The sequence below is a fragment of the Falco cherrug genome, chromosome Z (genome assembly GCF_023634085.1).
Source record: "Falco cherrug isolate bFalChe1 chromosome Z, bFalChe1.pri, whole genome shotgun sequence".
Taxonomy (NCBI): Eukaryota; Metazoa; Chordata; class Aves; order Falconiformes; family Falconidae; genus Falco; species Falco cherrug.
The window spans coordinates 24,320,636-24,336,313 of NC_073720.1; the positions used below are offsets into that span (position 1 = coordinate 24,320,636).

Consider the following 15,678-nt stretch of genomic DNA (forward strand, 5'->3'; position numbering starts at 1 on the left):
ACTGTGTAAACCCTATGTAATGCAAAACTTCAAGAAGTAGATCTGTTTTTGGCTCTTGATATTTTTAATGCCATTTCTTTCATATTCAAAGACAGCACAGATTGAGACCATAATTATTATTAAAGCATGATTTCTCAGGAGAAGACTTTATTAGTTGAGCTATCTTTATTGCTGTCTGATTTCAGTATAGGATTTTTTTGTTGTTGTTATAGTATGTGAGATATTGTAGGAGGTTGTCTAAATCTGAAGTAGGAACTCTGGGAGTTTTGCAGAAGAAAAAGCTTTGACAAAAGGTGTGCCGTTGGTTGTATTGATTGAGCTTTTGATTTTGTGTGGAATGTTATTTTGAAGGTACAGGTACAGGAGGAGGCAGGTACAAAAATGATGCTGTCTAATAAAGCGAGATGGGAGACTGATGGAATATGAGGAAGGCTACATAAATGCATTGCATTAGATGGTACCTCTTGCAGCTTTTTTGCTGTCATCTGTAATAATTATCTGAATGATATTTAGACAAAGGATAGAAAGCTTCTCTCTTTCACTTTTCAGCCAGATACCTTCATTATTCTTATCTACTGCACTCTCAGTGTTGCAGGACCAGTCAGCAACAGACTTGCTAAATTATAATTGTCACCTCCTGCGTATAAGGAGGCTATTCTAGCTGCAGGGAAATTTTCAGAACTATCTGTTGAAACTCACCGTGGAGGAGTGGGAGTGGGTGAAGCTATGGAGAGATTTTACCAGATCTTGGCTGGTGCACATTATTGATTCCTTCTGTCGGCAAAGTTTTAGGATCAGTGTTTTTAGTTAAGGTGTTTACTATGACAACCAGTTGCTGGGTTAACTTAACCAGAGGTCTACACAGCAGCTCTGTTATTTTTAATGGTTAATTAACATAGCTAATAAACACATTCTTTTGATCTATTCCTTTGTTTAGTAATATAAACAATACTATAGAGCTATCAGCAGAATATGCAACCTGTGTATAAAAAGTTATTAAAAGTACACTTTAATTGAATAGAGTGCTTTTTAAAAACTATAATTTAGGAACAAATCCCTTGGAGAATAATAAGAATTATAGCTTTAAATAGGCTCTGGCAAAATGTTTTGTAAGACCACCTGAACTTTTACTGTGTACTCCAGTGGCACAATTATAAAATGCATTATTGTATATTGCTTACTGGTGTCAGATTTATGGGTATGCCTGTTAATAGATCCATGATGTTGAGACTTACAGAACTTAATGGAACAGGTTATCTAGTATGTCTTTCAGCCGCAGGTTACCAGTCATTGCCCTGCCCTTTGAGTTTATAGTGCTATTGGCTGCCATATATTGAACACAGGTAGCAGGAACATGCAGGTTCTACCAGAGTCTAACCTCTGCTCTGCAGTGACGAGGAATTCATTTTGGCACGCACTGGGTACCAGCAAATGAAAACACCTTCTATCATCCTCACCCACTTCTCCCTTCCCCAGGGAAACAAACTGCAGACAGCCCCCTCCTTTTCCTCATAGTATCTGATGCAGATGAAAAATTCCTTGGCATTGTAAATTGGGCAATTACTTTGAGTCTGAACATGTAAGTGAAATATAAAAGAAAAAAAGATTCTTTTAACCATCTGGTATTGCTTCCTTAGCTGTTGTCTATCTCGGATATTTCTGGAGAAAAGATGCGGTAAATTACAAAACAACCCAAATATAGTAGCCAGTTACACGTGTTGAGAATACTTCTTGACTTTTTCTGACAGATACCTGAAGCACGAGATTTGTTTTACACACATGGGGTTGGTCTTTCTGACTAAAGCCAGAGGTAACAAACTGGTAGATTCATATTTCTGACTACTTTTGTGGCTACTTAGTAATGTGCCCAGACATGCTGTGTTGGCAAGAATGCAAAAAAGAGGTTGGGCTTGTTTTTTCACCCTTTTTCTGTAGTGCTGTGTTTTTCTTTTCAGTCATTGCAGGAAGCAGTGTTGTACTGTTATCTGCATTATTCCTGCCAGAACATCTTTAGAAACTGCACTGTTACCAATGAAGAAGCTGTTAGGATCTTGAATGTTCTCAGGTTTATAACTTTACTTTCCACCTGTTGGATAATTCTGCAGTGTCTCAGGTGTGAATATTCAGTCTGATGGTAAAATTACTTACCTGCTCATCTGAGAGATTTTCACAAAGTTAGGTTTTGATTATAGCAGAAGAAGGCAGCAGAAAGTTGAACAAGGAGGAGTACTAGAGGCTGATCCATTGAGAGAGAGCTTCTGTGTTGATCGATCTGACTTAACAGCAAATCCTGAGATCTTAAATTTTCCCACTGACATGAGACGATGCAAAGTTATCACATGCTGGAGACAGTGCTGCTAAATGTGTGTATATATATATATACACACACACACACATAGATGCATGTTATATGTATGCATCTGTATGCATGTGTATATGTACACCTACATTGTTAATGTTACCTTACCCTTTACAGGTTGTACAGTACAACAGTAAACAGAGGAAAAAAATTGTCCCTAAGTAACAACTCTGTAACAAATCTGTAACTGTGGTGCAGGACTTGAATGTCTAGTCATTTACTGTGTGCAACTGAGTTACACAGACGAGTGCTGGTGGTAATCGTGACACAAGTGTGTTTCACTTAAAGGTTACTTCATTGGGACGATGACTGCAGAACTACTAATCACAAGTGCTTGTCTGATAGATCCTCTGGGAGGATGCACACTGGATAGATTGTCACAGGGATGGAATTCAGCACGCTCTTGAAAACTGGCAAACAGAAGTTTCAGCTTTTCTTTTTAAGCGTAAGAAAACAGCAACTTGGCTTACATAGCAAATGTGGACAAAAGCATTTGTTTCTGTCATTGTGACTTTTTGAAGGTGTTTTTAGGCCTCTTAATCGCCCGTGGAATTACAGACTGCAGTCAGTTCTGTCTCTAAGGTGTACTTGTTTTTCTCCTCATGAGGAAGAAGGGACTAGAGACAAGTAGTAACTGTGAGTGCCAGGATAATAAAGGCACCGTGATTTCCATTTTCAAAACCGTGATGTAAGAGTATTCCAATCTAATAATTGGAAAAATAAGTCAAGATAAAATATACTAAATACATTTTCATTCTGAAATTGTTTAGCCCATGCTAAAATCTGAAATCTGTTAAAAAAAGTATTACTGAATTCAGGCCTTTTCACTGCTTATGTTATCTCCAAAGCATGGTATACATCTAAATCTCATAACATCCCCATAAGGACAACACCTACCCTATCTTAACTTGCAGGTTAACCAGCAGAAAATCAGGGAAAAATCATAAAGTACTTTATGCTGGTATTACAGTTTTAATATTCTTTAGTCTTGTATTCAGTGGATTATAATGACTATCTTTAAAGCAAGGCACTTTTTTTTTTTTAATGTTACAATTTCAATACAATTCCTGTTTGAAAGGGTAGAAATGAATGCTGTATGTCTATGTAAGCATTGCTAAACAGACTGTGTTTGCTGGAAATACATAAACATCTGAACTGGTATGCTAAGCAGTTAGGTGACAGAAATTCAGATTAGGTCATCTTTGGCTTAAGGACTGTCACAGAAAGAAGGTGTCCATTGTCATTGTTCTTTGGGACTTGATTGCTAACTCGAGTACCTTTGGAAAATATTAGACAAGAGTGCATGCAGAGCCAAAGGATGCACTGATGTGGTTGTTGCCTCAGTGTAACTGCTGTTAAATGTTAAAGACTAATGAAAGCCAGAGGCACCTGTAGTGTTAATGGTATTGCTGTGTGTAACCATCATTTAAGGGAAAAAACAAGCATAGTTGACAGCTGTGGAAGAGGAGGGTCTTGAAAGCATAGAATATTAAACTGCTTACCTGTGGTATGGAAGAAGGGTCTTTCAGATTTGTGTTCCAAGGAAATGAAATATTCCGTTGTGCTTTGCTGGTTTTGCTTGGTTTTAACCAGATATCTGAGATTACTAAACCAGCAATAACTTCAGTAAAGATTTAAATTACTAACTTGAGCCATATAGTCTTATATTTCACTTTTTAAATTTGGCTTTCATCTCTAGAACTATCTAAGGGGAGACGAGGGTTTACATTTGCAAAGGAATACAATTATTAAAGTCTTCAGTGCTGTTTGTGACTCTTTGAGATTCTTTCCACATGAGAAATTTTCTCTGTAAAAGTCATGTCAATATAGGCAAAACTTGTTCGTATGTTGAGGTTAATCTAGATAAAAAGAACACTAAATTGCAAATGAGTGTGTGTGGTGGTAAAGGGGGCATAAGTGACAACAGAGGATATTTGGTGCTGCTGTGGGGATTGGCATGTTTAGAGGGTGGTGGTGGGGAAAAAACAGATGATGTTCATGGGAGTTCTTCAGGAATTTGGTTCTGTTTGATTAACTAGTTTTTTCTCATGGAATAACATTTTCCTTGTTTTGTCATCTTCCTCAGCTGTGTATAGCATTACTTATTCTTTGCTTTGTCTGATACTTACGTACCTCATAGTGTTAGAAGAATGTGCTGTATAAATCTGAAATAGCTGCTGTGGGTTTTTTTGTTTGTGGTTTGGGGTTTTGTGGATAACTGGCTAGCTGAAAAAGGTCACATAGACCTAGTCCAGCTGGCTGGACAAAAATGCACATCGCTCTCAGCTTATCTGAAGTAAAGCAAAATACACTGTCTTTGGCTGTCCTTGTTACACAGTAACAGGAAGATTTTGGTGGGAAAAGAATGTTGCAGGTGGGAACAGATAACTACAGAACAGAAACTAGGGGCGGGCTTGGTATTTAGGCAACTAACCAATAATGAGCTTAACTTTTGTAATATGTATGAGCTAATTATAAGAAGGCATAAAAGGTGACTGTAAGGCACAATAAACGAAGTCTGCTGATCACTCATATTAAGTGACTGTGTCTTCCCTCCATCGCGACAGGTTTTTTTTTGTTTTGTTTTGTTTTAGGTACCAAAGACTTCTATTTAGTACCAAGAGAGAATGTTTCTGGTCTCTGTCATATTGCTAGTAATAGTAGTATCCTTCTGCTGAAACAAATGTACATTCTAACAGAAAAGAGCAGAATTCCTTCCAGTAGTCACAATACAATAGAAGCCCTAAGGTGAATATCCAAGCATTTTAACTTGCAGGTGCTGCAGATTTCAACTTGAAATCTCATACGTGGTAAATTAAACTTTTTAATTACCACAGATAGGCAGTATTTGTGGTAATTTAATCTTTTATAGTAATAATGCTGTGTTAAAATGATGGAATTGCTTTTATCAACAAAGTAGCTCTCATGATGCCTATTTTATGACAAAGATGAAGAAAATGCTTAAATCACTACCTTTGAGACAATGACCTTACTGTAATCTTTGCAAGTATAATGAATATTATTTATCCTAGGAATAAACTACAGTTGCTTTATGTGAATGAATGAGATTTACTTTTCTGGTACAATGAGCCTCCTTTTTAACTTGCACTTGCTTCCTCAGCTATGTGTTGGTGTGATGATACCTGAGAGGAAGAGCAAACAATTGTTCTGATAAAACTGAGGTCAGCTTTCACTTGCAAGGCTTCATCTAGTTAAATTGCTGCTCTTTTTTGCCCCTGGATATGTGAAGCAGTTATCATTTACTCCTGCTGCAAAAACCCTAAGACTGTAACGGTGGGCAGAATTTGATCTCCTGCTTACGTATTCATCTCTCATTTTCAGTAAATCATGATTTTTCCAAACTTTTGTGTGGATCAGGCAAAATGCATAACAGAATAATTCTCAAACTAAACCTGTAGCTCAGTCTTATCATAGAATATTACTATTAATGTAATGTGAATTGCCTGCATAAATGAGCTCTGGAAAGAGGTTGAATTATCATGGTCTCAAAGTAGACTGTGCGTGCAGTTGCTCATGTTTAAGCTGCTCTGCCCAGTTGCCAGGACAGCTCATTCTTCCTTAGAGAAGACAAGCTGGCAGTCTTGTCTTCCTGCAGGTAAAATGTGCCTGCTGCCTTATTGTTTCACAGTAAAGCGGTGTTTAGTGACAGACTATTCTTCTGCATGTGGAAAAAAACCCACCTTGATTGTGAATTTGTCTTTTCCGTCCAGCTCAGTATTAAAATTGGCCGTTGGGAGTAATGTGTGCAATTTTTGTATTGTGCTTTTGAAGGAAGCATACCTTCTCCTTCCAAGCTAGTCCTTTTGGTGGTTTGTGTACAGAAATAATCGTGGTACTTCCTGATTCAGTGGAGCTGCCTGTCTTCCTAGGGTTTTACACTGTCTTCTGCTCCCTGTGCCTTCAGTGAAAATTTAACAGCTTTATACAACAGCAATTAAGTACTCTGGTGTTACTTGTTTGTGCAAATATGCACAAAAGTAACAGGGGGAAGTACCTTGCAATAAATGTTAGTATGCACGAAGTTAAGTCCTTTGAACATTATATAAGGCTTACATAAATGTGTGTGTGTGGTGTGTAAACAGTCACAGTTTACCTATTGAAATTTTCTGTCTCTGTCAGAAACAGGACATTTCAGAGACTGAAGAAATCTTATTATGTACAACAGAGATTTTACCAGAGGAGTTTTTAAGGGAACAGCGCTTGGTTTGAGAGGTGCTGAGTAAAGGCAATAGGGACTGCCTGTTCTTGGCAGCTAGGGGAGGGCCAGGAATCTCGGTAGTCATAGCTCACAGTCTGATTCTGACTTGTTAAATTTCTGTTCCTAAATGGCTGTCTCCACAGTCAGGTCATGGAAGAACCTGTAGGCATGAATGGCTTCACCTGATAGTTTCAGTGTTGATGCTGTTCAGATAGTTGATTCTTGTCCTATTTTTTCATGTTGGAGAATGTTTTTTAAAAAAATGATGTCTTGCTGTGTTCTGAGTAAGATTTGAAGAATGTGTTTTGAAAGTACTAGGATTGTGCAGCTAACCAGTCTGTGTGCCTTTGCGAGTCTGGGAAATCACCCATCGCCATTTGTGATCATGAATTTAACCCCATAGATCTTTTATTTTTCTTCTGGGAGGTGGGTAGAACTTCCTTAGGATGCTTGGCTTAGTAATGCTTGCTGGGGCCTCAGCTTAGTAATCAGAACCCAGATGTCTGTTACGTTATAGAAATTGAAATGCATAGTTCTGTGTATCCTTCAATTTTGTTTTCAATATCTGTAAATGAAGGCTAATACAGATTTAAAATACTTGCCGGTAGAAATATGTAGGAGGAAAAGAGTTATTTATTAGTAATTTAAAATAATTACATTTATATAATTTAATGGTTGTTTTCTACTGTGTGGTTGAAAGAGCAATCTAGTTTACCAAATCCAGTTCAGCAGTTTCCGTAACTAGCAGATTTCTCTGTGTCTCTGAAACCCACAGCTCTGTACCCATGAATTCAATAATTTCTTCCAAAAATGAGCCAGGGACCCCAAAATCAGCAGCTTCATTTCATTCTTTGCTTTGACTAGTCTGTGGAAGTTGTTCATGTCCAGAGCAGGGCCAGAGCTCTGGCAAAAAATAAAATCAAGTGATTGACATTGTGGAAGACATACAGATTGCAAATTGCACAGGAGAGCTATGCAGGTAAACTGAAATATTCCAGCTCTTAATTTACTAGAAGTAAGTACTTGCACAGTGCCTTCGCTTTTCATGGTGTTTTATAGAGCATTAAAAAGGACACTAGTCCTCACAGAACAATTCACAGTATTTTTTATTAGAAGAAGAATAACCTCAGACTAATGGAGAGTACATTTAAAAAAAAAAAAAAAAAGATCGAATTACGTTAAAACCAGAATCCTACACAGTGGCTTCTATCTAAAACTGTCTTTGTAAACTGTTGTATACTGGTTTAGTCTTAAGTGAAGTTACCATTAAACCTGAAATTGATACACTTTTCTGCAATTTCTAGGTCTGGCTTTCACTCTTAACATTTCTAGATTATTTCCCTTCGAAAATTCAAGTGCAGCCATGAGAGAACCAGAATGATAGCGTTTCCTTTTGTATTAACCTCAGTGTTACAAGAGTATGTTTGTTCTTCAGATGCTTTGGCAATTAACAGGGAAGAGCCTTTTTCTTCATTCAGCTCTTTGCTGTTCTATTACTGCAGAAACTGCCTGTCTGTTTACCAAGGAAAGGGATAATGTGACTTAAACAAGATGGCTAAATCCTATTCAGCAGGATCAGAGGGGGTGGCGAATGTTTGACATTTGATGAGAGAAACTGTTTTAAGTGAAGAGGCATTTTTTTGTGCTGTGGGCTGGCGTAGCGAGGGGGACCTCTCCTTCCCCCAAGGTGCAGTGTGTGCGCGTGTGTGTGTTGACGCGGTGGCTGGTGCTGCAGGATTCCGGCGGTGAGTTACTTGGCATGCAGAACTGGAGGTGCTGTTCGCTTCATAAAATCATCGGTGCCGTGTGCGCTGCCGCTAACCTGAGGGAGGCAGCCGGCAGCTCTTTGTGACAGCTAGGGGTGGAAGGACCCAAACTTGCGGTCCTCCCCCCGCCCCCAAGAGATCGTTAGTCCATTCCTTTATAGTGGTTCATTTTGGCTCTCTTGTCATCGCCAGAATGCTGCCAGTGAATGTGTGTCATGGTTACAATAGAGTGTGGTAACACATAACAGCAATGAAAGCCCAGCGGGAACGGCTACAAATTCCAGGGCTGACCTTGGAGTAAGTATTGTCTGTCTTTAATATTTTAATGGTTTCTGCATGATGCTGGCTCTCGTGCAACCAGGAGCTGTTTAACATACGTTTGTGCTGACAGTCTGGGAGCACTGCAGCTCCAGGTTAAAGGAACACGTTTTAAATGCATTGCGGTTGATTTCAGCAAATGTGTGAGCCCGGAGCCGGGATATTGCAGTGCATTCGGAAAGAAAGCATTTCTGCATATTTAAAGTTACCGAATCTCAGTGCATGGAGCATCCAGTCAGCTCGTAGGGGAGGAATCTGTCAGTAGGCCATGGTGTCTTGTCTTTCTCCCCTGCTCTCCCAGCCCTCTGTTACTGTTTGTTTATCCCAGTGCTGCCTTTTAGAAGGGCCTCTTATCTCTGCTGAATAATAGAGTGTACTGCAAGAGATTAAAGCGTTACAGAAATGCTGTTCCTGAAAATCCATCAGGAATGCGATGTATTTTACATACGTAACTACACTAATGAACTGCATTGACATTCTGGAGGATTCCTGATAGTCTCTGCAGTAAGTATGTTTACCTAATTTAGCAGTATGTTTACTTGGTACGCACTTAAAACTGATTAACTCATTTGTGTGCTTTCAGCTATTTAGGGAGTAACTATATGAAAATACGTAATTTTAATGTATAGTGATAGTAAGTACAGTCTTTTATTCATAAATGCCAGCATATGTTTACCCGAGATTTGTTAGTCAAAGCCAAATAATTATTTCTGTACGTACATGCCTACAGTCTGCATTGACATGTCAGGCATGTATGTATGCATGTTATAGTCACCATGAGAACTTGCTAATTTTATCTGGGTAAATAGATACGGTTACGTCAGATCCTTTAGTATTCCCTGGGACTTCCCATTCTTGCTGGAGAAAAAAAAACACACCTGAATGCTGCAGATGGCTGCAGTAAAGTTATTTAGCTATGAAAGGTATTATCTCTGACATGTGCCATGTATTAAAGAGAGGACTATAGGTAGGTCTGCAGTGTAGCAAATAATTTATTGTAGTAATCACATGAAGGTGACAGAGCACTTTATTCCAGGGAACAAGTATAGATGTTATATTGGGTTCCCCAGAACTACGTTTCTGAAATGTCAGAGAGAAATTCTGCATTTCAGTCTGGCATGTTATGCTGAGAGCAATGTGTTAGCTGTGAGCGGTCTAAGCTCTAGATATATTTCTGAACAAAAGTAGCATTATTAATTTCTCAGGAGTTTTGGAGGAGGGGTCTTACCAGGAACCTCATAAAAATGGTGTCCAACTCCTTTTGAGATGTGGCAATTTAAATATTTTTAAATCAGTCTTCACCAAATTATGTAATCATCATATGAGAATAAGATCACTAACTGCAAAGGATGAAAAATGATTCATATTACTGTTTTTTCAACATAGGTGCATGGTTTTGTAATATGAGGTAATTGTTTACTGCTTCCTCCTCTTTCATGGTAACCTGAAATAATGACACTTGCTTTGCCCTATTTTGACAGTATTTAATATAGATAAAATTAATTGTATTTTAAATTCAGCATTGATCATTGTTTTTGCTAAAACATTTTCTGGATATATTTATTTTTTTTCATATATTAGACTTTCTTTTGTCATCACACTTGCTACTTTCTAAACTTGTAAAGAAAGTATCATATTTTGGTTGCAGGCACTTAAATGATTCCCACAGAGTTGTTCTCTCATGATTCGTCAGGGTTGAGTCAATGCATATTTAAGTCATGTCTCCCAAATTCTTATTTTCAGTCATCTATAAAAGAACATGTCTGAGGGGGGAAAATCCAACTTATTCCTAGAAATATTCTTTGCACACTGATTCTCATGAATTTTATTTCAGTAAAGTTTAAATATTGGGACTAGAATTGCGTTGTCTTTTTGAAAGAAGTAGTACAGTCTATCTACTTTATATTCATGTCTACATTTATATTCATTACTTGCAGAAAGCTCTTTCAAAGAATATTAAGGTTCCAAAATGAAGCATTCCAAATTTAGTAAATGTAAGAATTAAGGCTGCCTGTCAGCCTTGTGCATATGCACTGTGATAATTTAATAGGTTTTTGCATGTAATCTGTAGGTCTTAAAAAAGCAAAGCTGAACATCAAGTCCTGTAGAGGAACTGAATTGACACTCCAGTGTCGTCAGTCAGTGGGAATTTTTAGATCCGTAGTACGAGCGCAACTGATACTGAATGTCCTGAGAGTCGACCCCCCAACTGAGGCTGATGTGATACAGTAATGAAAATGAGGACGAATCTAAGTACTTCCAGCAGGCGTAGGACTGCCGCCTGCTGTGTGTCTGCCATCCGCTAGAGGGAGCGAGATGTGCTTTGCCGCTGGATGTCACTGGGATTTGTCGACAGCAGGGTGACTTAAGAATCTCATTCTGGGGTCTGAAGTTAGTATCTTCTTCTAATTCAGTGCCAGACCTGTTTTTTTTTCTCCTCTCCTTTTCACTGTTCTGGTTTTATGACATTCCTTGCCCCTAGCTGTCCCCGCGCTCTCCCCCTGCCACAGCCCAGTGCCTTTTGGCCAGCTGGTGCCAGTTCTCCGTCCACCTGGATTCTCCCCTCCCTGCCTCTGATCCTGCTGGGGATTGGTGAGTGGTGGCTGTCTGCATCTCCTGCCTTTGTCTCATCCCTTGCTGTGCCCCTGCTCCCGGGAACAGCAGTGTGAGCACTGGTGGTACAGCACAGGAGCCTTTCCTGGCCCATAGTCAGTGAGCGCCGCACCGACAGACAAACGAAAGGGGGATGCACAAGCGAATGAACAGGGACAAACCGCCAGCTCTGCTGCAGCAGACCTGCAGTGGAGATTAAGAGACAACGCAGATACACTTTAGAAGTACAAAAAAACCTTTTTACAAGCCTGTGCTGTTTATATGCAAACAAAGGCCTTTCCAGTGCGTGTTGTGGCAGGCCAGTGCAGTGCAAACAGAGTGCCCCAGTGAAACAACAGAAATCTGAGTCTGTTAATCCACACCCTTGTCTGCAGGCCTGCACAGGTTGACTGATGTGAGCCTGGGTTCTGCTTAGCCGTTTTCACAGTGATGTACTGAGCAGTCGGCTCTTAGTGGAGCTTCTTAGCTCAGACATACTGTTGTGCTAGCGCAGCTAGTCTGCAGCTGAAATCAAACTAGTTTATATCCAGCTGCTGGGCTGTGTTGGCAGTGTGCACCCCTGTGCACCTAGTTCAGGGATTATGCAGGCACAGCCGGCAGCCAGAGCTGCTGAACTTGCCCTAACACAGCAGCCTTGTCAGAAAGCTAACAGCAGGCCCGCCTTTGACTCAGTGCAGGTCTCTGCCAAACTTCGTGTCCTCTCCAAAGCATCTCAAGAAGCAAAGAATGTACAATGTCAAAAAAATGTCATCCCTAATCTGTTTTAGAAGCAGTAGTGCTATTCATGCTGAAATGTTCAGAAAAAACTGAACACCTTGATGGGATTGTTCTAAAATCTGGCATGTCATGCAGCTGAAGACAAGGGGTTAGAGTTGGAGCTAGCTGTGCTAAGCATATTGTCCATCTGTGTCTCCACTGCGATCAGGACAGAGTGCTAGTGTTGGCTGGCTGCAATGGTCTGGTATGCATCAGAGCAAATCTTTGTGAAGGTGATCTGGAAAAAGTTCCCTGTAAGCTTCTGCCTTCACTCAGTCTGCTCTGAAGGCAGAGCTCTGCTTCTTTGACAGGTAACTTCAGCTAATTGCAACAAGAGGCATGCTAGTAAACATGGTTGTGGGTTGTTTGTTTTTTTTTAAAAAAAAAGCTTTCTTGCAAGTATTATGGGCACAAGTGCATGTGACTGCATGAGTATATTTTAAAAGAACATCAGTGAAACCTGTCATGGCCTACTGTTCTATTGAAAGACCTTTTGAATGTAGGTGCGCTTGAGGCAACTTCTTGAGGGCACCTTTGAAGCCAGATGCTCAAGTGTGGGTTTACTTTGGAGAGGCTGTTTATATCCATACTTGATTACCTGGATAAAAGACTTGGTATTTGTGAGGGAGCATCTCATAGTGAAGTCAATGGAAATTGATGCTACCTAGCTAGAGCGCTTTTAATTTTTACTAAGCGCACAAATTTTAGGCTCTGAAATTGGAGATCTTTATTACGATTTTCTTATTGCTGATGAAAGTTCATCATCAATTTTAGTATTCCTTTTGTTTTTAATAAATCAGGCTTTCCTATCAAAAACTTTTTAAAAACCCTGAGATTTTTTTCTAAAAGAAAAAAATGTCCCAGTTACATATCCTGTTTCATACAGAATGCTTAACAGTTTGAAACAAGTTACCATTATTTCCCTCCTCTGGGGACTTTGTACACAAGTGGTTCCCAGAGGGAGTCTAACATAGTCAATCATATGCACCAGCACCAGATTTCATACTTGTTTTTATTTAAATCAATTTCATCTGAAGTCAAAAACTGTGTGGCTACTGTCAGTCACTTCATTCAGGACGATGGTAATGTTTTGGTTCTAACCGAAACTCCTTTCATAGCTCCTACGCACATGCGACTTGCTAAACCTTCTGTTCACTAGAGATGACATTATTTTAACTTGCAGTCTCACCCCAAGGAGCCTGAGCCCAACCCCAACAAGCCCCTGCAGCCCATGCAGTCCTCTGTTCGCTTTTCATTTTTGGAGGTAAGCCAGTAAACTTCCATTGTTGATGTTTTCTTCTGCATCCAAAACCTGAAAATGAAAACATGTTTCAGAGGGAAAACTGAAGAAAATTAAATATGTGTTGCTTGACCAGCTGTTGTTCTGAAGCTAAGTATTTTATGGGAAAAAAGTAGAAGGTAATTCATATTTTGAGGCTTAGTAAAGAGATTCAAGATGCTGATGCATTAATTCTGCATTGCTCTGACTGCTTGCTTAGGAACATATCTGCTATTGAAATTCTATAGTTTGCTTCCTGTCATCATACCTCATACTGCATTCTGCTATGTCAAAAGTTTCAGGTGAGTTCAGAAATGAGGGTGATTCATGAAAGACATGGTTATTTTTTGCATACCTGAGAGGCAGTAGTGTGCTTAGTGAGTTGAGTTTCCAAGGTGCACATATGTTTAGAAGAACATGAAGTCATGTATACTCTATTGGTAGGACTGTTTCTTCTTCAGGGCTAGGAGGGTTTTAAGACTTACTTGTGATACGGTAATGTTTTAGATGAGCCCTGAGCAGCCACATACAACATCCTTCTCACTCTCTTCTTCCTCCTACTCCCAAGTTCATTTGGAAGAATCACTTTTTTGATAGTTGTCAGAAAGGTAGTTATTTTTATGAGATCAGAAAATCATTAATTGATTAAAAAATACTAGGTAACAATTGCTATTATGGTAAAATTATCATAATAAATAAAATTGAAGGATGTTTCTGATACAGGAAAGCGGTTTTATGCCTTTTTTATTTTCTTTTAATGCAGAAAATTAAATTGCAAACCAGGGATCTCATAGGTGTGCGTTACTGAGGTTCTGCTCCACAGGGAAAAAGTAGTTTTTAACCTGAGTTACTAATGAGTTATTGATGTCTTGTGGATTAAAAAACCCACTTTCGATCAAAGGTCTCACTTGATACTGTGAGGATGAAGGATTCTTGGAGAACTACCACCTTATTAAATGACATGAGATTCATTTGTGCCTATTTGGTGCCACCTTTTTAATGTAGCATGGCAGAGGAAAGAGGGGCTTGGATGTGTTGATCTGCTTCAGCATACTTTAAAGTGAAAAACTGATACTTAAGAGTCCTTCTATTAAAGCTTCATGTGGCACTGAAAAATGGAGCAGTATCTTTGTGACTTGCTGGGTGTTTCTGAAGAAATATTGTAGGGTTTTTTTATGTAAACTTGTTAGGGAAGACATGAGATGAGAATCCCTCGTTTATGTGTTTTTCAGTACGATTTAAGTAAACATACCTTTTTTTTTCCCTCATTGAAAATGTATGTGATGTTTGTTTAATGAATTATCAGCAAAATTATATATTCTGTGGGGTTTATCTGGTTGGTAGGGAATACTTGTTAGAACTAGCATTTTCTAATTGGGTCTTTATTTTATAAATCCAGAAGAAATACCTTTCCTTTGCAGGGGTGGAAGTGCTCTTTTTTGGAATGTCAGTTCTGTGGAATCAAATAGCTGTGCACAAATTTCTAAATTTGCATAATGTGCTGCACTGCATCTCCAGATGCATGGATGTCCTGCCATGCAAACTGTGCTATGGACGCAGCCCTCAGTGTTTTTAAGGTCTTTGGAACCAGGACCCTCAAGGCTTTTGTTTCCCCTTGCCATAGCACAATGCTGAGTTTGAGCTTTCCATCCTATGGTGGAAGACACTGAGAGCAGACTTTTCAGATGCTTTTCGAAGAAACAGAGCGGAAATTATTGATACTGTTCAATGTAAAGCCTCCTCCACAGATTTTGCTGAAAAATGTCGGAGTTCCTAAGGATTTTGCTTGGGTTGTTTTGTTCTGAAATGTATTTAAAGCTCTGCCAGAATGGTTGCTTTTTTCCTGGAACAGAGATTTTAGAAGTTTGATCCATTGTGGATCTTGGTGCTGTATGTAGGTATAGCTGTAGAGGACTGCTGGTGTATTGAACAGCAAATGTTTTAGTTATTAGTTACTGCTGAAGCTTGACCTGGCTTAACAGGGAAGAACACACGTGTTGGCTTTTAGGGTCTATCGTAATTAGCACTTCCGTTAGCTCAGAGTACTCCTGTGTGTGGGAGGAGAGGAATTACTTTAGCATGACTACTTCTGCTCATATTCAGAAGTATTAGCAAGATGAGAGCCTTATCAGAGCGAATGGATAGTATTTTCCTGTGGTAATTGCCTGGCTCTAACATGCTGGCTCATCTCCCTCGTGGCCTTTAACTTGCGCAGCTGCTCCTTAGGCGGTTGTTTCTGTTGAAGTTCTGCTTATAGCAGTTGTCACATCCTACTGTAGTATACAGTAGTAGTTTAAAGGGAACCTTTTGCCAGCTGGATGATGATGGTGTTTTCAAATTAAACAGTGCCATCCTGTGAATAGAAGTA

At 39.3% G+C, this 15,678-nt stretch overlaps 1 protein-coding gene across 4 annotated transcripts in view; it reads left to right on the plus strand.

Moving 5' to 3' along the window:
• Nucleotides 1-15,678, plus strand: part of MAST4 (microtubule associated serine/threonine kinase family member 4) — a 274,356-nt gene that overhangs the window by 134,922 nt on the left and 123,756 nt on the right. Inside the window, exon 1 of one of the 4 annotated variants that reach the window (XM_027807890.2) lies at nucleotides 8,553-8,641. The exons of the other annotated variants lie outside the window; for them this stretch is intronic. Coding sequence (XP_027663691.1) covers nucleotides 8,595-8,641 — 47 coding nt within the window. The 5' untranslated portion in view covers nucleotides 8,553-8,594. Of the gene's footprint in view, nucleotides 1-8,552; nucleotides 8,642-15,678 lie in introns of those variants that run through there. 4 annotated transcript variants of the gene reach the window in all.